Source organism: Haplochromis burtoni, unplaced genomic scaffold, assembly GCF_018398535.1.
Source record: "Haplochromis burtoni strain Fernald_Lab_line unplaced genomic scaffold, NCSU_Asbu1 Contig_46, whole genome shotgun sequence".
Taxonomy (NCBI): domain Eukaryota; kingdom Metazoa; phylum Chordata; class Actinopteri; order Cichliformes; family Cichlidae; genus Haplochromis; species Haplochromis burtoni.
Window position 1 is genome coordinate 2,397,451 of NW_024582407.1, and position 12,002 is coordinate 2,409,452.

A 12,002-nucleotide genomic window follows, 5' to 3' on the forward strand; every position below is an offset into this window, starting at 1 on the left:
GCTTTAAAAAATAAACAAAAAAATGTCTTTACATCAGTTTTTAGAGTTTTCCTTTAACTGCATTGGGACTAAAATTGAGTTTTAATTCATTTACATGTATAAAGCAGTTTATTTGTGTGTTCTTTATTCATCTGTATCTCTAACCTGTACATCACTGTATTTAATGTGCTACATTATTCACATTCTTACTTAACTGTGTCTGTTTTCATCTCATGTCTTTGGCCGTTAGGAAGAGCAGCACAGTCCCTGACAGTGTTGCCATGACTACGTTGGCTCGGAAGCGTCCCAGTTCAGTGATCCAGGTGACGGTGAAACAGACTGAAACTGACCCGGGACTGATTGGGGTGGTGAGAGAAGGTTTAAATATTAACACCTGGCAGTGTGAGGATACTGTGTTATGTCTAAATTGTAATCCCAACCTTTTGAATTGTCCTCCATACAGGACTGCTCAAAGTCAGATGAGGTGAAGACCGTGGAAGGTAATGCTAATCTAAGATACAGATAGTTAACTAATAAAGGAAAAAAACATGACAAATGGACTGGTTCTTCTATAGCACTGTATTCATCCCCATGGTGACTATTTGTAAACTGCAGATTGATTTTGTGTTTTGGAATGATCGAGTCATCTCAAATTGTAGTGTTTCATTTTTTTTAACCTAGTGAAACTTTAGTCAGACTGACACTAAGTATGAAGTGTGAAGCAATGCCAATAGACTACCTTGTGGTTATTTGGGATGTTAAAAATGGCACAAACAATATGACTAAGAGATAAGCATGCAAAAACTGTGAAGACAGGATGCAGCAGTTTAAAACTGCAGTTCCACATTTAACCCTCATGAAAGGTTCATTTTAACAGACCCGTTTCCTGTTTAGCGTGTTGTCAAAATCAGTCTGTGCTGATAGAAAGCTGTTCCTCTTCCCTACTGTATTGGATGGCTTCTTACACGATCCAGGCCGACAACTTCCTCCCAAGGAAACATCACAGAGTTAGCAGCCGGGCAACAAGAGCAGCTGACTGCTTTCAGTAAAGTTATGACCTAATGGACTGGTGATTAGTAAGAGCCCAGTCAGCTGATTGAAAAAGGAAGAAAAAAAAAGAAATCCAAATCCTCGGGTGCAATGCACCAGATTATTGTGCAAAAATGGTGCCATTTGTTTTTAATAGTAGAAGGATGAATCTATAGCTTCCTCCCCAATGGGAAGATATCTACTGTAATAGTTTGAATTGTGTGTGTTATTGCTGCAGCCAACTAATATGGGTATTATACTATTTCCACTGTAGGATTTAAAGCTTTATTGTGGCTTTTATTAATATTACGCTTTAAAATCAACAAATTGAATTTGCATTTCATTCCAGAGAAAGACAGAACTGCTGCAGAGGAGAGGCCTGTGGAGGGAGGCTTGCAGCCAAGCCCAGAGCCATCTCCTGATGATCTCTCTAGCCCCAATCCCGATCAGGCTGCCCCCCTGCTGCAGGCCCAGCAGAGGCCCCCATCCCAAGCTGAAAAAGAGGAGCTCCAGTCTGAATCTGCGGGTGGGATAGAGAAAACTGATACAGAAACAATTGAAACTGAACCTGTGAAAGAAGGGATAGACATTAAGGGATCTTTGACAGGGATTAACAAAGAGCAGTCGGAGCAGGAAAGGACAGCAGAGAAAGAGTCAGAGCAAGACAGAATAGAGGAAAAAGACTCTGAGGATAAAGAGACTGCAGACAGAGAAATAGCCGATGAAGGTTTCCCTTCTTCCAAGGGAAGTGAAGATGAGAGTGAGGAGGAGAGTGAGGAGGACAGTGAGGGGCATAAACAGGCCTCAGATGCCAACAACAACTCACTGGAGACTCCCCATGAGGACCAGGAGCATGTCATTGAAATCCCAGAACCTCCTACACAGGTAGACCTCATAAAAGAGTAGGAAGACATGTTTGATCAATTTGAATTTGAAGGGCCGGGTTTATTACGAGTATTTTTCTTTATGAGTAGGCTATGGAGGAGACATACTGTTCTGATGAGATTGAAGTGGTTCTGGTAGACAACTCTGGCCCCGGACCTGTGCCAGCTCACTTGGACGACAGCGACACTGTCAAGATCATCATCACTATGAGCTGTGATCCTCAGACTGCTGCTCAGTTGGAAGAGAGCGTCAAGCAGAGCCTTTTGGAGAATGCACAGGTCAGAATCAATTACTCAGTTACTTTTAAACACATAATGTTTGTGTCTTGGAGTTGTCCCTATTTACATAGCTTTTAAAATGTTAAAATGATCTCATTCCACTACCCAACTGTAGTTGCATCACGGTGACTTCATCATTTTAAATGTCACAGGCACACAGGTCATTGAACATCAGCAATATTTTTAACCTGTAGAAACCTTGGCATCTCTTGGCAAGTGTTAAAATACACTTTTGGTCAGCTGAAGAGAACTGTAATAACAGATGTCACTAGAGCTGAACTGAGGTCAGATGTAGAGATTAAGTGTTCGCCTCTGAAAAAGATTTTCAGATATACGTGAAAATGATGTCTCATGCGCCTTGAACCACTCCTTCACAATTGGCTGTAGCTCAGGTGGCAGAGCAGAAGGTCGGTGGTTCGATCCCAGGCTGCCTCCTGGCTGCATGGGCAAGATACTAACCCCATGTTTGCCTACTGGTGGTGGTGGTCAGAGGGCCTGGTGGCGCCTGTGTCCGGCAGCCTCGCCTCTGTCAGTGCACCCCAGGGTGGCTGTGGCTACAATGTAGCTTGCCTTTAAAGAAGAAAAAAAAATCCATTAATGGAAAATCCTGGTCTTTCAGGTAGTCAGTTGACAACATTTTTAGGGGAAATATCATTGCTGAACCTGGATTTGACCAACCCTAGATCATAACACAGCCCCCATCATCACTTCATCCACCTCTTCTTACCCTGATGCACCCAGTCAGGGTCACATTTCTATGCTCCCTAGCAAACTGAAACCTTTCTTTCTGACTAGCCTCTCTGATAAGTGGTTTCTTTAATGCTCCACAAAGAGTTATCTTTGTGTGGAAATGCTCTTACTTTCACGATTAAACTAACCCTGAGTGCTGCTGTTGATTTTTTTCACAATGTGATTTCACTAAACTTTGAAGTGATCTCTGTTCATCATTTAAGATGTTTTTCCAACATATTTCTTTCCAGAAGATCGTGGCTCACTGCTTTGCTCCCAGGTTTTAATAATGTGTTGGACAGTTCTTAACCCAGTTTTAGTAGTCTAAGTAATTTCCTTAGTGGTTTGTTTTAAACCAATCTCCTTCAGTGCTCTCAGGTTCATGCTGTAGATGACCAAAGATAGCAGTAAACAGTATAAAAGCAAATTTTTTCCCAGCGAAATCAGACCTTTATTCAAATTTGATTCAGCATCTAAATGTCTTTTTGTGTTTTCATTGTATTTATTTATTATTTTATCTACTTTGAAATTGTGTACCTTTACTATTTTCTCATACATTTGTTTGGTTCTTAGCTGGTGTATGAAACTCAAAGTGCAAAAGAATTTGACAGTGTTTGTTAGGTAGACATATTTCTAAGTCTCCAAATATATGCAGAAGATCAGATTTTGTATTCTGTGTGTGTTATAGTGTTCAGTTTGTCGGCTGTTTAATGCCGGTTGATTTATGTCAGAGGTGTTGTTATGTTCGAGGGAAAGTACAAGTGACATGTCTCTGTGTACCCCGCAAGGCTCAGAAGGATGCAGGAGAAAGTCACATCAAAATCCCCGTCATCACCTTCGACTCCCCCGAGGAGGAGAAGCAGGACTCGGAAGAGGGAGAGGAAGTGATCTGCTCAGAGGACGACCTCACCCCGAAACAGCACATGACTACAAGCCAAAGTGAAGAGTTCCACTTATGCAGAGAAACCACCAGCTCTGAGTCCACCATGCTCGAGTGCGCAGATCCAGAGCAGAAACGTCTTAGTCTGCAAATCACCGCTGACAGCACACCTAGTCCACAGCTGACAAATGATAACAGCTCGTCGGGTATCGACGTCCACTCCCACCCAGATGACACAGACCCTCTGGAAGCAAACGTGGACTCACAAGGGTTCCTGCGCCTGCCCCAAACTCTGGGTCGCTACGGACCTGGTGGGAGGACTCACATCCGAGGGCTGAGCATGGACAGCGGGAAAGATGCAGTTCTGCTTTCAGGCCGCTCACACAACACGGTATGTTGATAGATTTGCCCCTTTGTATTTCTGTGTCCATTTGGGAAATGACCGCCCAAAAAACTCACAAATATTTCTCATTGTCTGTCAGGCTACCATGACCAGTTCCAAATCAGACCTGGAGGCAAAGGAGGGCCAGATTCCCAATGAATCAAACTTCTTGGAGTTTGTTTCCTTGTTGGGATCCCTGAGTACCAGAGGGGGAGGTGGCAGTACACAAGAAGAGGAGAAGCCAGAGCACAAAGAGGAAGTTGAAGCTACAGACGAAGGTAAAGAAAGATAAGATAAGATAAGATAACTCTTTATTGTCATTGCACAGTCATACATAGTACAGTAGTACAATGAAATTGGAAAACTGTCCTACGTCGGCACTGCATATAACACAACACGACACGAAATGACACATCACAACGCAACAAACAACACAACACAGTATATTAACTTAGTATAAAAAAGAAGAATAAGTGTATGTGTATTGCACACTGTTATTACTGCACATTAATTATTATTGCACCTTGTTATAAATATAAATATTATTATTGTTATTATTTTAAACATTGTTACCTCCCCCCTAAAAACGTCCAGGGAGGTAGGCAGTCAGGTCAGCTATTTACATTGATTAGGGCTATTGCCCTGTTGTAAAAGCTGTCCTTGAGTCTATTTGTTCGGGACCTCAGCAGCCTGAACCTCCTGCCAGACGGCAGCAGCTTAAACACCCGGTGTCCTGGGTGTGTGCAGCCCGTAGGATGCTGCGTGCCCTCTTGAGACAGCGAGTGCTGTACAGGTCCTTCAGGGAGGGAAGAGGATGTCCAATGATTTTTTGGGCCATATTGATGACCCTCTGGAGTGTCTTTCTCTGTGCTGTGGTGCAGCTGGAGAACCACACACCGATGCAATATGTCAGCACACTTTCAATGGAGCAGCGGTAGAAGACGGTCAGCAGCTCCTTCTTCAGGTCCATTTTTCTGAGGATTCTCAGAAAGTGGAGACGCTGTTGGGCCTTCTTTAAGACCGCAGAGGTGTTAAAGCTCCATTGGAGGTCTGTGTCTATGTGCACACCCAGAAACTTGAAACTGGAGACCCTTTCCACACACTCCCCGTTGATGCTGACAGGCTGCAGCTCGGACTTCCTCCTTCTGAAGTCAACTACCAGTTCTTTTGTCTTGGTGGTATTGAGGTCCAGGTTGTTATCTGCACACCAATCTGACAGCCTCTGAACTTCAGCTCTGTACGCCGTCTCATCTCCCCCTGAGATGAGCCCCACCACGGTGGTATCATCTGCAAACTTGATGACTGTGTTGTCTGGGTGGGAACTAACACAGTCATGTGTGTACAGAGTGTACAGTAGGGGACTCAGTACACAGCCTTGTGGAGAGCCGGTGTTGAGGCTGAGGGCTGAGGAAAGATGAGGCCCCACTCTAACTCTCTGTACACGGTCTGAGAGGAAGTCTCTGATCCAGCGGCAGGTGGTAGAAGGAAGTCCAATTTCCAGCAGTATAACTATTAGTCTGTCCGGGAGTATCGTATTGAAAGCAGAGCTAAAGTCAACAAAGAGCAGCCTGGCGTAACGGCCCTGCACTTCCAGGTGAGAGATGGTGGTGTGATAGATAGATAGATAGATAGATAGATAGATAGATAGATAGATAGATAGATAGATAGATAGATAGATAGATAGATAGATAGAAGAAAAAGGTTGGAAAAGTGCATTTGATTAAAATGATTTCCTTTAATCCATGTACAGAAAATCAAAGTGCAACTTCGAAACAAGATGAAACAGTAACTGATAGCAACACTGACAACAAACCAGAGAGACCCAAACCACCCACCAGTCTGCCTACCAACACACTACAGGCTATACCACCTACACAGATCCCAATAGTCTCTCCTGACAGGTAAGCGTTCCATTAACTTCTCACATGTTTCAGCTGATTTCACACACACAGATATAAGCACATGTTTACAGCACTTATATAATCTATTAGCATCCAGGATCTCTGGCTGATTCTGTTTCTTGTCTGCAGTCCACAGACAGACAGAGAAAAGGATCCGGATTACGATTCCCTTCCTTCGCAAACGTCTCAATCTGAGAGCTCCATGCTGCAGGTCATCTGCAGACCAGAGGCTACCAACAAAGAAGAGGCCTACACCTTTCATACTGTACACCGTAAGTAGCTAGTCTTGTCCAGCGTTTAGACTGCCTTATCTTTTTGTTACTTCTTAGAAATTTCATGTGTTTCATGCAGGAGACAATTGAATTGCCTGTAGTCACAATCAACAACCATGTGCTGTTAATATCCTCAGTCAGTATCTGGGGGGGTCTAATAATATTATGATCTTCTGTGCAAATACATTGTGTGTGTGGGAAGCATTGCCAGCAGCTTCCCACACACACAATGATAGCAGCTTGTAGATTATATGACAATTTCCTGGAATGGCTCCAAGATTTTCAGCCCTTCAGTCTCAGATGGCTGCAATGCTAAACAAATCCAAGCTATTATTATCAAAATAGAGCGTGTCTGACTAGTTCAATGTGTCTGTTTGTGTCACCAGGAGACAGGCCTCGTAAGCTGTATGCAGAGAGAGCTCTCAATCTGCCGCTAGGAGCAGAGCTCATTACTGGCAACATGTGGTACTGTTGTTATATCTTCATTCCACCCTCCACCCGTCCCCTCTTCATCTGTCTGCAACAAGTTGTCTGTTATAAATAGTTTTTATTTTTCTGTTGTTTTTTCCCTTCTTTCTCTACCTGCATGCTGTCTGTAACTGCTCCCATGAGCTTTTCTAAACATCATCTTATGTCAGTGCCTGTTTCCATCCTCTGCTAAACCGTAATCTCTGCCTGTATAATCAAGTATATTCCACATACTCACATCAACTTCCACTGTGTGTGTCTTCAGTGACCTGCTGTCGACTTCCTCCAACTCAGAGTGTCAGGACGGCCTTGCGGGCGGTCACAGTGACTGCCCTTTCCAGCGACGCATCATCCCTGCACACAGGCTTCGGCCACGAAGAACGCACCCCGAGATCTTCCAGGTGTCTGTCTCCTTTTTGTATATACATATATATATTTTTGCTCTGCAACCCAGTAACATCAAATTTATAATAAATCTGATATGAAAATAATCTCAAGAAATGTTGTAAAGAGAGTCAACAAGAGGCCTGAGAATAAACAAGGTTACAAAAGGGGTTTGTAAATGTTTTATAAGGAACCCAAATGATGTGAGATTGACAACACATCTGCTTCCTTCTTTAAAAAAAACTCCAGAGGTACTTTAACCAGGTGATGAAATGAATCCATTGATAAATTTATCAGGTTTTTTTGTATCCAAGTACTTAATTTACAGTAACTCTTAATATAACACACCATATCTGTCTGCCTGTTTCTCTATAAACTCCTCCTATACCATAGCAGTCGAGCAGCCACAGTTAGCGCACAGTCACAACTTAAATCCTTCATATTTATGTTAACGATTGGGATGTCATCACGTTGCTTAGCAACCACCTACCAGCAGGCTAAAATGACCCATTTGTAACATTTATGCACATATAAAAGCATAATTGTAATTACATGACAATAGCATCTAATTTAGCAGATATTGAATTGAATATGCAACCAGTTTTGATGTCTCCAAATTCAGATTTTTATTACCACATTAGACATTTTAACTTATGAAGTCAAGTGTCGTGTATTTACGGACTACATCAAAAGTTTAATGTTGGATGAGTAGCTTTTTTCCAGCATGTAATTGTATGCCTTCTTGTCACGTACGTTATTTACATGCATAGATAACCCATAATAGATGTAAATGTGCAACCATTATGAAAGTTATGAAGTCCCCTGTTACTCCACGGGTGTATATACAATTGAACAAACACACCAGTTTTTCATTACACTTCATGCGTACACTCATTTTTAGAAAATGGATGGTTGACGTGATCCCTTAATCATACATACATCTAAATTAAGTTTGTTGTACATAAACATAAACAGTCCCATATTTATATGCTATTTGTCACTACTGTTGTTACACTTTTCTCAGTGTGGTTACTAGTAATAGCAATTCATCCATCCATTTTCTTAACTGTTTATTCAGGTAGGATTGCTCGTGCCATGCTCAACTTAATAGAGTGAGCAGCGGTTACACCCTGGACAGGTTGCTAGGCTGTCACAGGGCTAAGATCGCATATAAAACAGCATATATTTTAAAATATATATATTCTATATGCACATTAGAATGGCCCACTTAACTTAGCTAAATCCAATTAATGTCTTGTCTCTGTCAGGCTGTTGTAGTAGCAAGAAGGTCAATCCTGAATCAGTGTTTATTGCATCTGGACCCAGACGAGCAAGAGTGACATAAGCTGTCTGGATCAGTTATTGAAGCTGAAACATCAAATTACGATTTGCGAATGAATCGGTACTGCACCTCATTTTCAGAGATCTGGTTATAAAAAGACTGCATTTTGAATTATGCGGGATCATGTAGGTTTCAAACAGCAGACTGTTTTTGTTTTCTGTATTATTGCACTGAAATTCCAGTCGGTGTAAGCTGCTTATGTCTGTGTGCATGCATGTGTGTGTGTGTGTGTGTATGTGTCAGGAAGAGGATTCTTTGGATGACTCATCAGAGACGTCCACTCAAGAGAAGCCGGCCAGGAAAATTTATTACAAACTCAAACTGTTTCCTGGGAAGTGGATCAACATTTTATATGACCGACTCACACTGCTCGCCCTTTTGGACAGGTAACACACAAAACCTGCTGTAAGATCTTCCAGCTGTTCACACTTTGAAAATAAAATCTAGTTTACATACAAAATTTTAGAGATGAGTTTTTGTATGTCACGTTAGTATTTATATCTCCTGTATCCTTCACTGTGTGGTGAAGAACATTGTTCAGCATCAGGTCTCTCTTTGAGTCACTTCTTTTCTTTGCACTCTTCCTTCCTAATAAGGTATTAGAGGCTCTGCTGTGACCTGTCTCTGCCTTTTGCATGTGCTGCTTTTTTTTTATAATAGAAACCAGGATGTTCTGGAGAATCTAGTTGCAGTCTTCATGGCCTTCCTGGTTTCCTTTCTGGGTTTTGTGCTTCTCAACCATGGGTGCTTCAAAGACTTCTGGATCTTCCAGTTCTGTCTGGTCATTGCCAGCTGCCACTATTCATTACTGAAGGTAAAAAAAGTCTTCAGTCCAGGATAAAGATGCTGTATATCAAACTGAGGACAAAATCCAACATGATGTAATTGCCACATTAATAGGTACAGCTTGTGCTGCGTTTAAGGAATAAAGTGTGAGGTCAAAATATTAGCCATGGGCACTAAATATAGACAAAAAGTAAAACTGACCTCAGACTTGCCAGTTCCTGTTTGCTCCCACTCACTTCCTCTCTGCTGAAATGCAGCAAAGCCTGCACGCTAATTTAGTCAGTCACTGCTTTATAGACCCTCCAGCCTCCAGAGAGAATATTTAGTCAAATATAATGAAATATGATATATACAGAAACAAGGAAATGATGACCTACCTCAGACACTAAACTCCCACTATGTTATGCTGCATATTTTCTCATCCATGAATCGCCCTCTCATTATGGTGGAGAGATTTGTATGTCCTGGTGATCCCTGGAGTTATGTGCTATATAGGATCTCCAAAGGCAAACAGGCCCTGAGTGAATGGCCAGATTAACTGTGATTCATAGGATCTCTATAGAAAAAAACAACACTGGGCTATGTTAACTTTCCTGGATTGGGGATACTAGGAACCAGGTCTGCTGGAGGAGCTCATCAGTGAGTGTCTGGTGGCCAGGGCCTACCCAGGTGGCTCATTCTGGCCTATGGTCCAGCCCTCCTGTTGGTCAGGTGGTAGTCAAAAGCAGAGGCTTTGGTGTTCTGCTGCTTGGTGACTGAATTAATGTGCTTCCACCAAAGAGTGGCTGGGCTCAGCCTTAGAGACAGGGTAAGGAGTTTGGTTATTTGGAAGGGGCTAGGAGTAGAACCACTACTTCTCCACATCAAAAGGAGCCAGTTGAGGTGGCTCAGGCATCTGACATGGATACAGTCTAAGTGAGATGTTCCAGGCATGTCCCCCCCTGCAGGAGATTTCGGGGCAAACACAGGACACGCTGGAGAGATTACATCTCCAAGCTGGCTTTGGAATTCCTTGCTGTCCCCCCAGAAAAGCTAGAGGAGTTGGTTAGTGAGAGGAAGATCTGGGGGTAAAAGTAAAGTAAAAGTAAAATGTATTTATTGAGGCAAGAAAGCAGTCATAAAGTGCCTTTCAGACTATCGGTAAAAAAGACAGCTAATGTGAGGTCAAAATGAGCACACATGAACCAAATAAAACAACAGAGAACACAAAAACATGACCCTAACATGAAGAGAGAGTGTTAAGCTATTCCACAGTTTTGGTGCTAAGATTTGAAATGCATAATCCTCCTTAGTTTTCAGACTAGTATGTGGGATCACAAGAAAACCTCTATCCGAGGACCTAAGGATCCAGCATTGTGAATAGGGGGTTGAGTAATTTGATGATATAGTTGGGGGCTTCACCCAAGGCCATACAAGTAAGAACCAAGGTTTGTAACTGAAACCTAAGCCTGACTGGAAGCCACTGCAGGTGCTTTAACAATGGGCTGATATGATCAAAATTTGTGCGTGTGAGTTAAAAGCTTTGCAGCCGCATTTTGGAAAGATTGAAGGAAATTGGTAAATGCTTTAGACAGATAAGAAAATAGTGAATTACAATAATTTAAGTAGGAGGAGATGAAGACATGAACAGCCATCTCCAGTTCAATAGCAGTCAAGGATTGATCTGAAGTGAAGTCGAGGTTCTAAATCGGAGCTTTTACAGTGGATACTTACTCAGATAACCCAATGACGCAGATAAGCAGCAGAAAATGGATGAATGGGTAGATGAAAGGATTGGTGGATGGATGTTATCAGACTAAAGTTGGTATTATTGCTGCTGTTTTCAAACTGGCTTTTATGGGTTTGTTTTGCAGAGTGTTCAACCAGATGCAGCTTCACCAACCCATGTAAGTTTGTTTCTTTGTTACTGAAAAAAATACTGAAAAGATTGTATAATAATCACTAATAATTTGGAAACACGTGCATCCTTGTTGTGTGTGCGTGTGACTGCTCTTCCTCTTCAGTGTGGCAGTTTTTGATATATGATGTTATGAATTTCAAAACAGTTCCTTTTTTCCATGTGAATAATTTTGCTGAGCTTTGACTGGTGAACATGCAGAGTTGCTACAGAGGATCTGCCTTATTTGACGCTATGGTAGTTGTGTCATATTAGTGTGAAAACACAGGAAGGTGTTTAGGTGTAGGTGTTATCTTACTGTGATGGAAATCAGGGTAAACCCCTACAGGTGGCATCCCTCTATGTCTCCAGGGTCACAACCAACTGGTGGCCTACAGCCGAGCGGCCTACTTCTGCATTTTCTGTGCTCTGATCTGGGTGCTGGAGCAGCTGCTGAGGAGGAAGGATCTGCCGGTCTCCAGCCTTTATGGAGTCACCATCGTCTGCTATGATGTTCTGCGCTTCTTACGAGACCTCCTAGTGGGTAGGGATAAATGCAACAGGAGAAAACATGCAGATGCAGTTGCTTGCAGTATGCTAACAGTATTTCTTTCCTTTGATAAATACATAAAAATGTCTTTTGTTTTATGCATTAAACAGGTTTTACCTACTGCTTCCCAATCACCTTCCTGGTGGGCCTTTTCCCTCAGATCAACACCTTTACCATCTACCTGCTGGAGCAGATTGACATGCACTTTTTTGGAGGAACAGGTTTCTAATCTCTTGATTTTAGCATTGCTCGTGTTAGCTA

At 42.3% G+C, this 12,002-nt stretch overlaps 1 protein-coding gene across 1 annotated transcript in view; it reads left to right on the forward strand.

Annotated features, from left to right (window-relative positions):
• The window catches only part of pcnx2 (pecanex 2), a 38,516-nt gene that overhangs the window by 3,952 nt on the left and 22,562 nt on the right, over nucleotides 1-12,002 (forward strand). Inside the window, exons 3-17 of the mRNA XM_005930503.3 lie at nucleotides 230-347; nucleotides 443-479; nucleotides 1,358-1,893; nucleotides 1,983-2,171; nucleotides 3,689-4,171; nucleotides 4,263-4,440; nucleotides 5,913-6,063; nucleotides 6,193-6,335; nucleotides 6,722-6,800; nucleotides 7,069-7,204; nucleotides 8,773-8,915; nucleotides 9,190-9,343; nucleotides 11,169-11,201; nucleotides 11,564-11,735; nucleotides 11,852-11,962. Coding sequence (XP_005930565.1) covers nucleotides 230-347; nucleotides 443-479; nucleotides 1,358-1,893; nucleotides 1,983-2,171; nucleotides 3,689-4,171; nucleotides 4,263-4,440; nucleotides 5,913-6,063; nucleotides 6,193-6,335; nucleotides 6,722-6,800; nucleotides 7,069-7,204; nucleotides 8,773-8,915; nucleotides 9,190-9,343; nucleotides 11,169-11,201; nucleotides 11,564-11,735; nucleotides 11,852-11,962 — 2,663 coding nt within the window. The remainder of the gene's footprint in view (nucleotides 1-229; nucleotides 348-442; nucleotides 480-1,357; nucleotides 1,894-1,982; nucleotides 2,172-3,688; nucleotides 4,172-4,262; nucleotides 4,441-5,912; nucleotides 6,064-6,192; nucleotides 6,336-6,721; nucleotides 6,801-7,068; nucleotides 7,205-8,772; nucleotides 8,916-9,189; nucleotides 9,344-11,168; nucleotides 11,202-11,563; nucleotides 11,736-11,851; nucleotides 11,963-12,002) is intronic.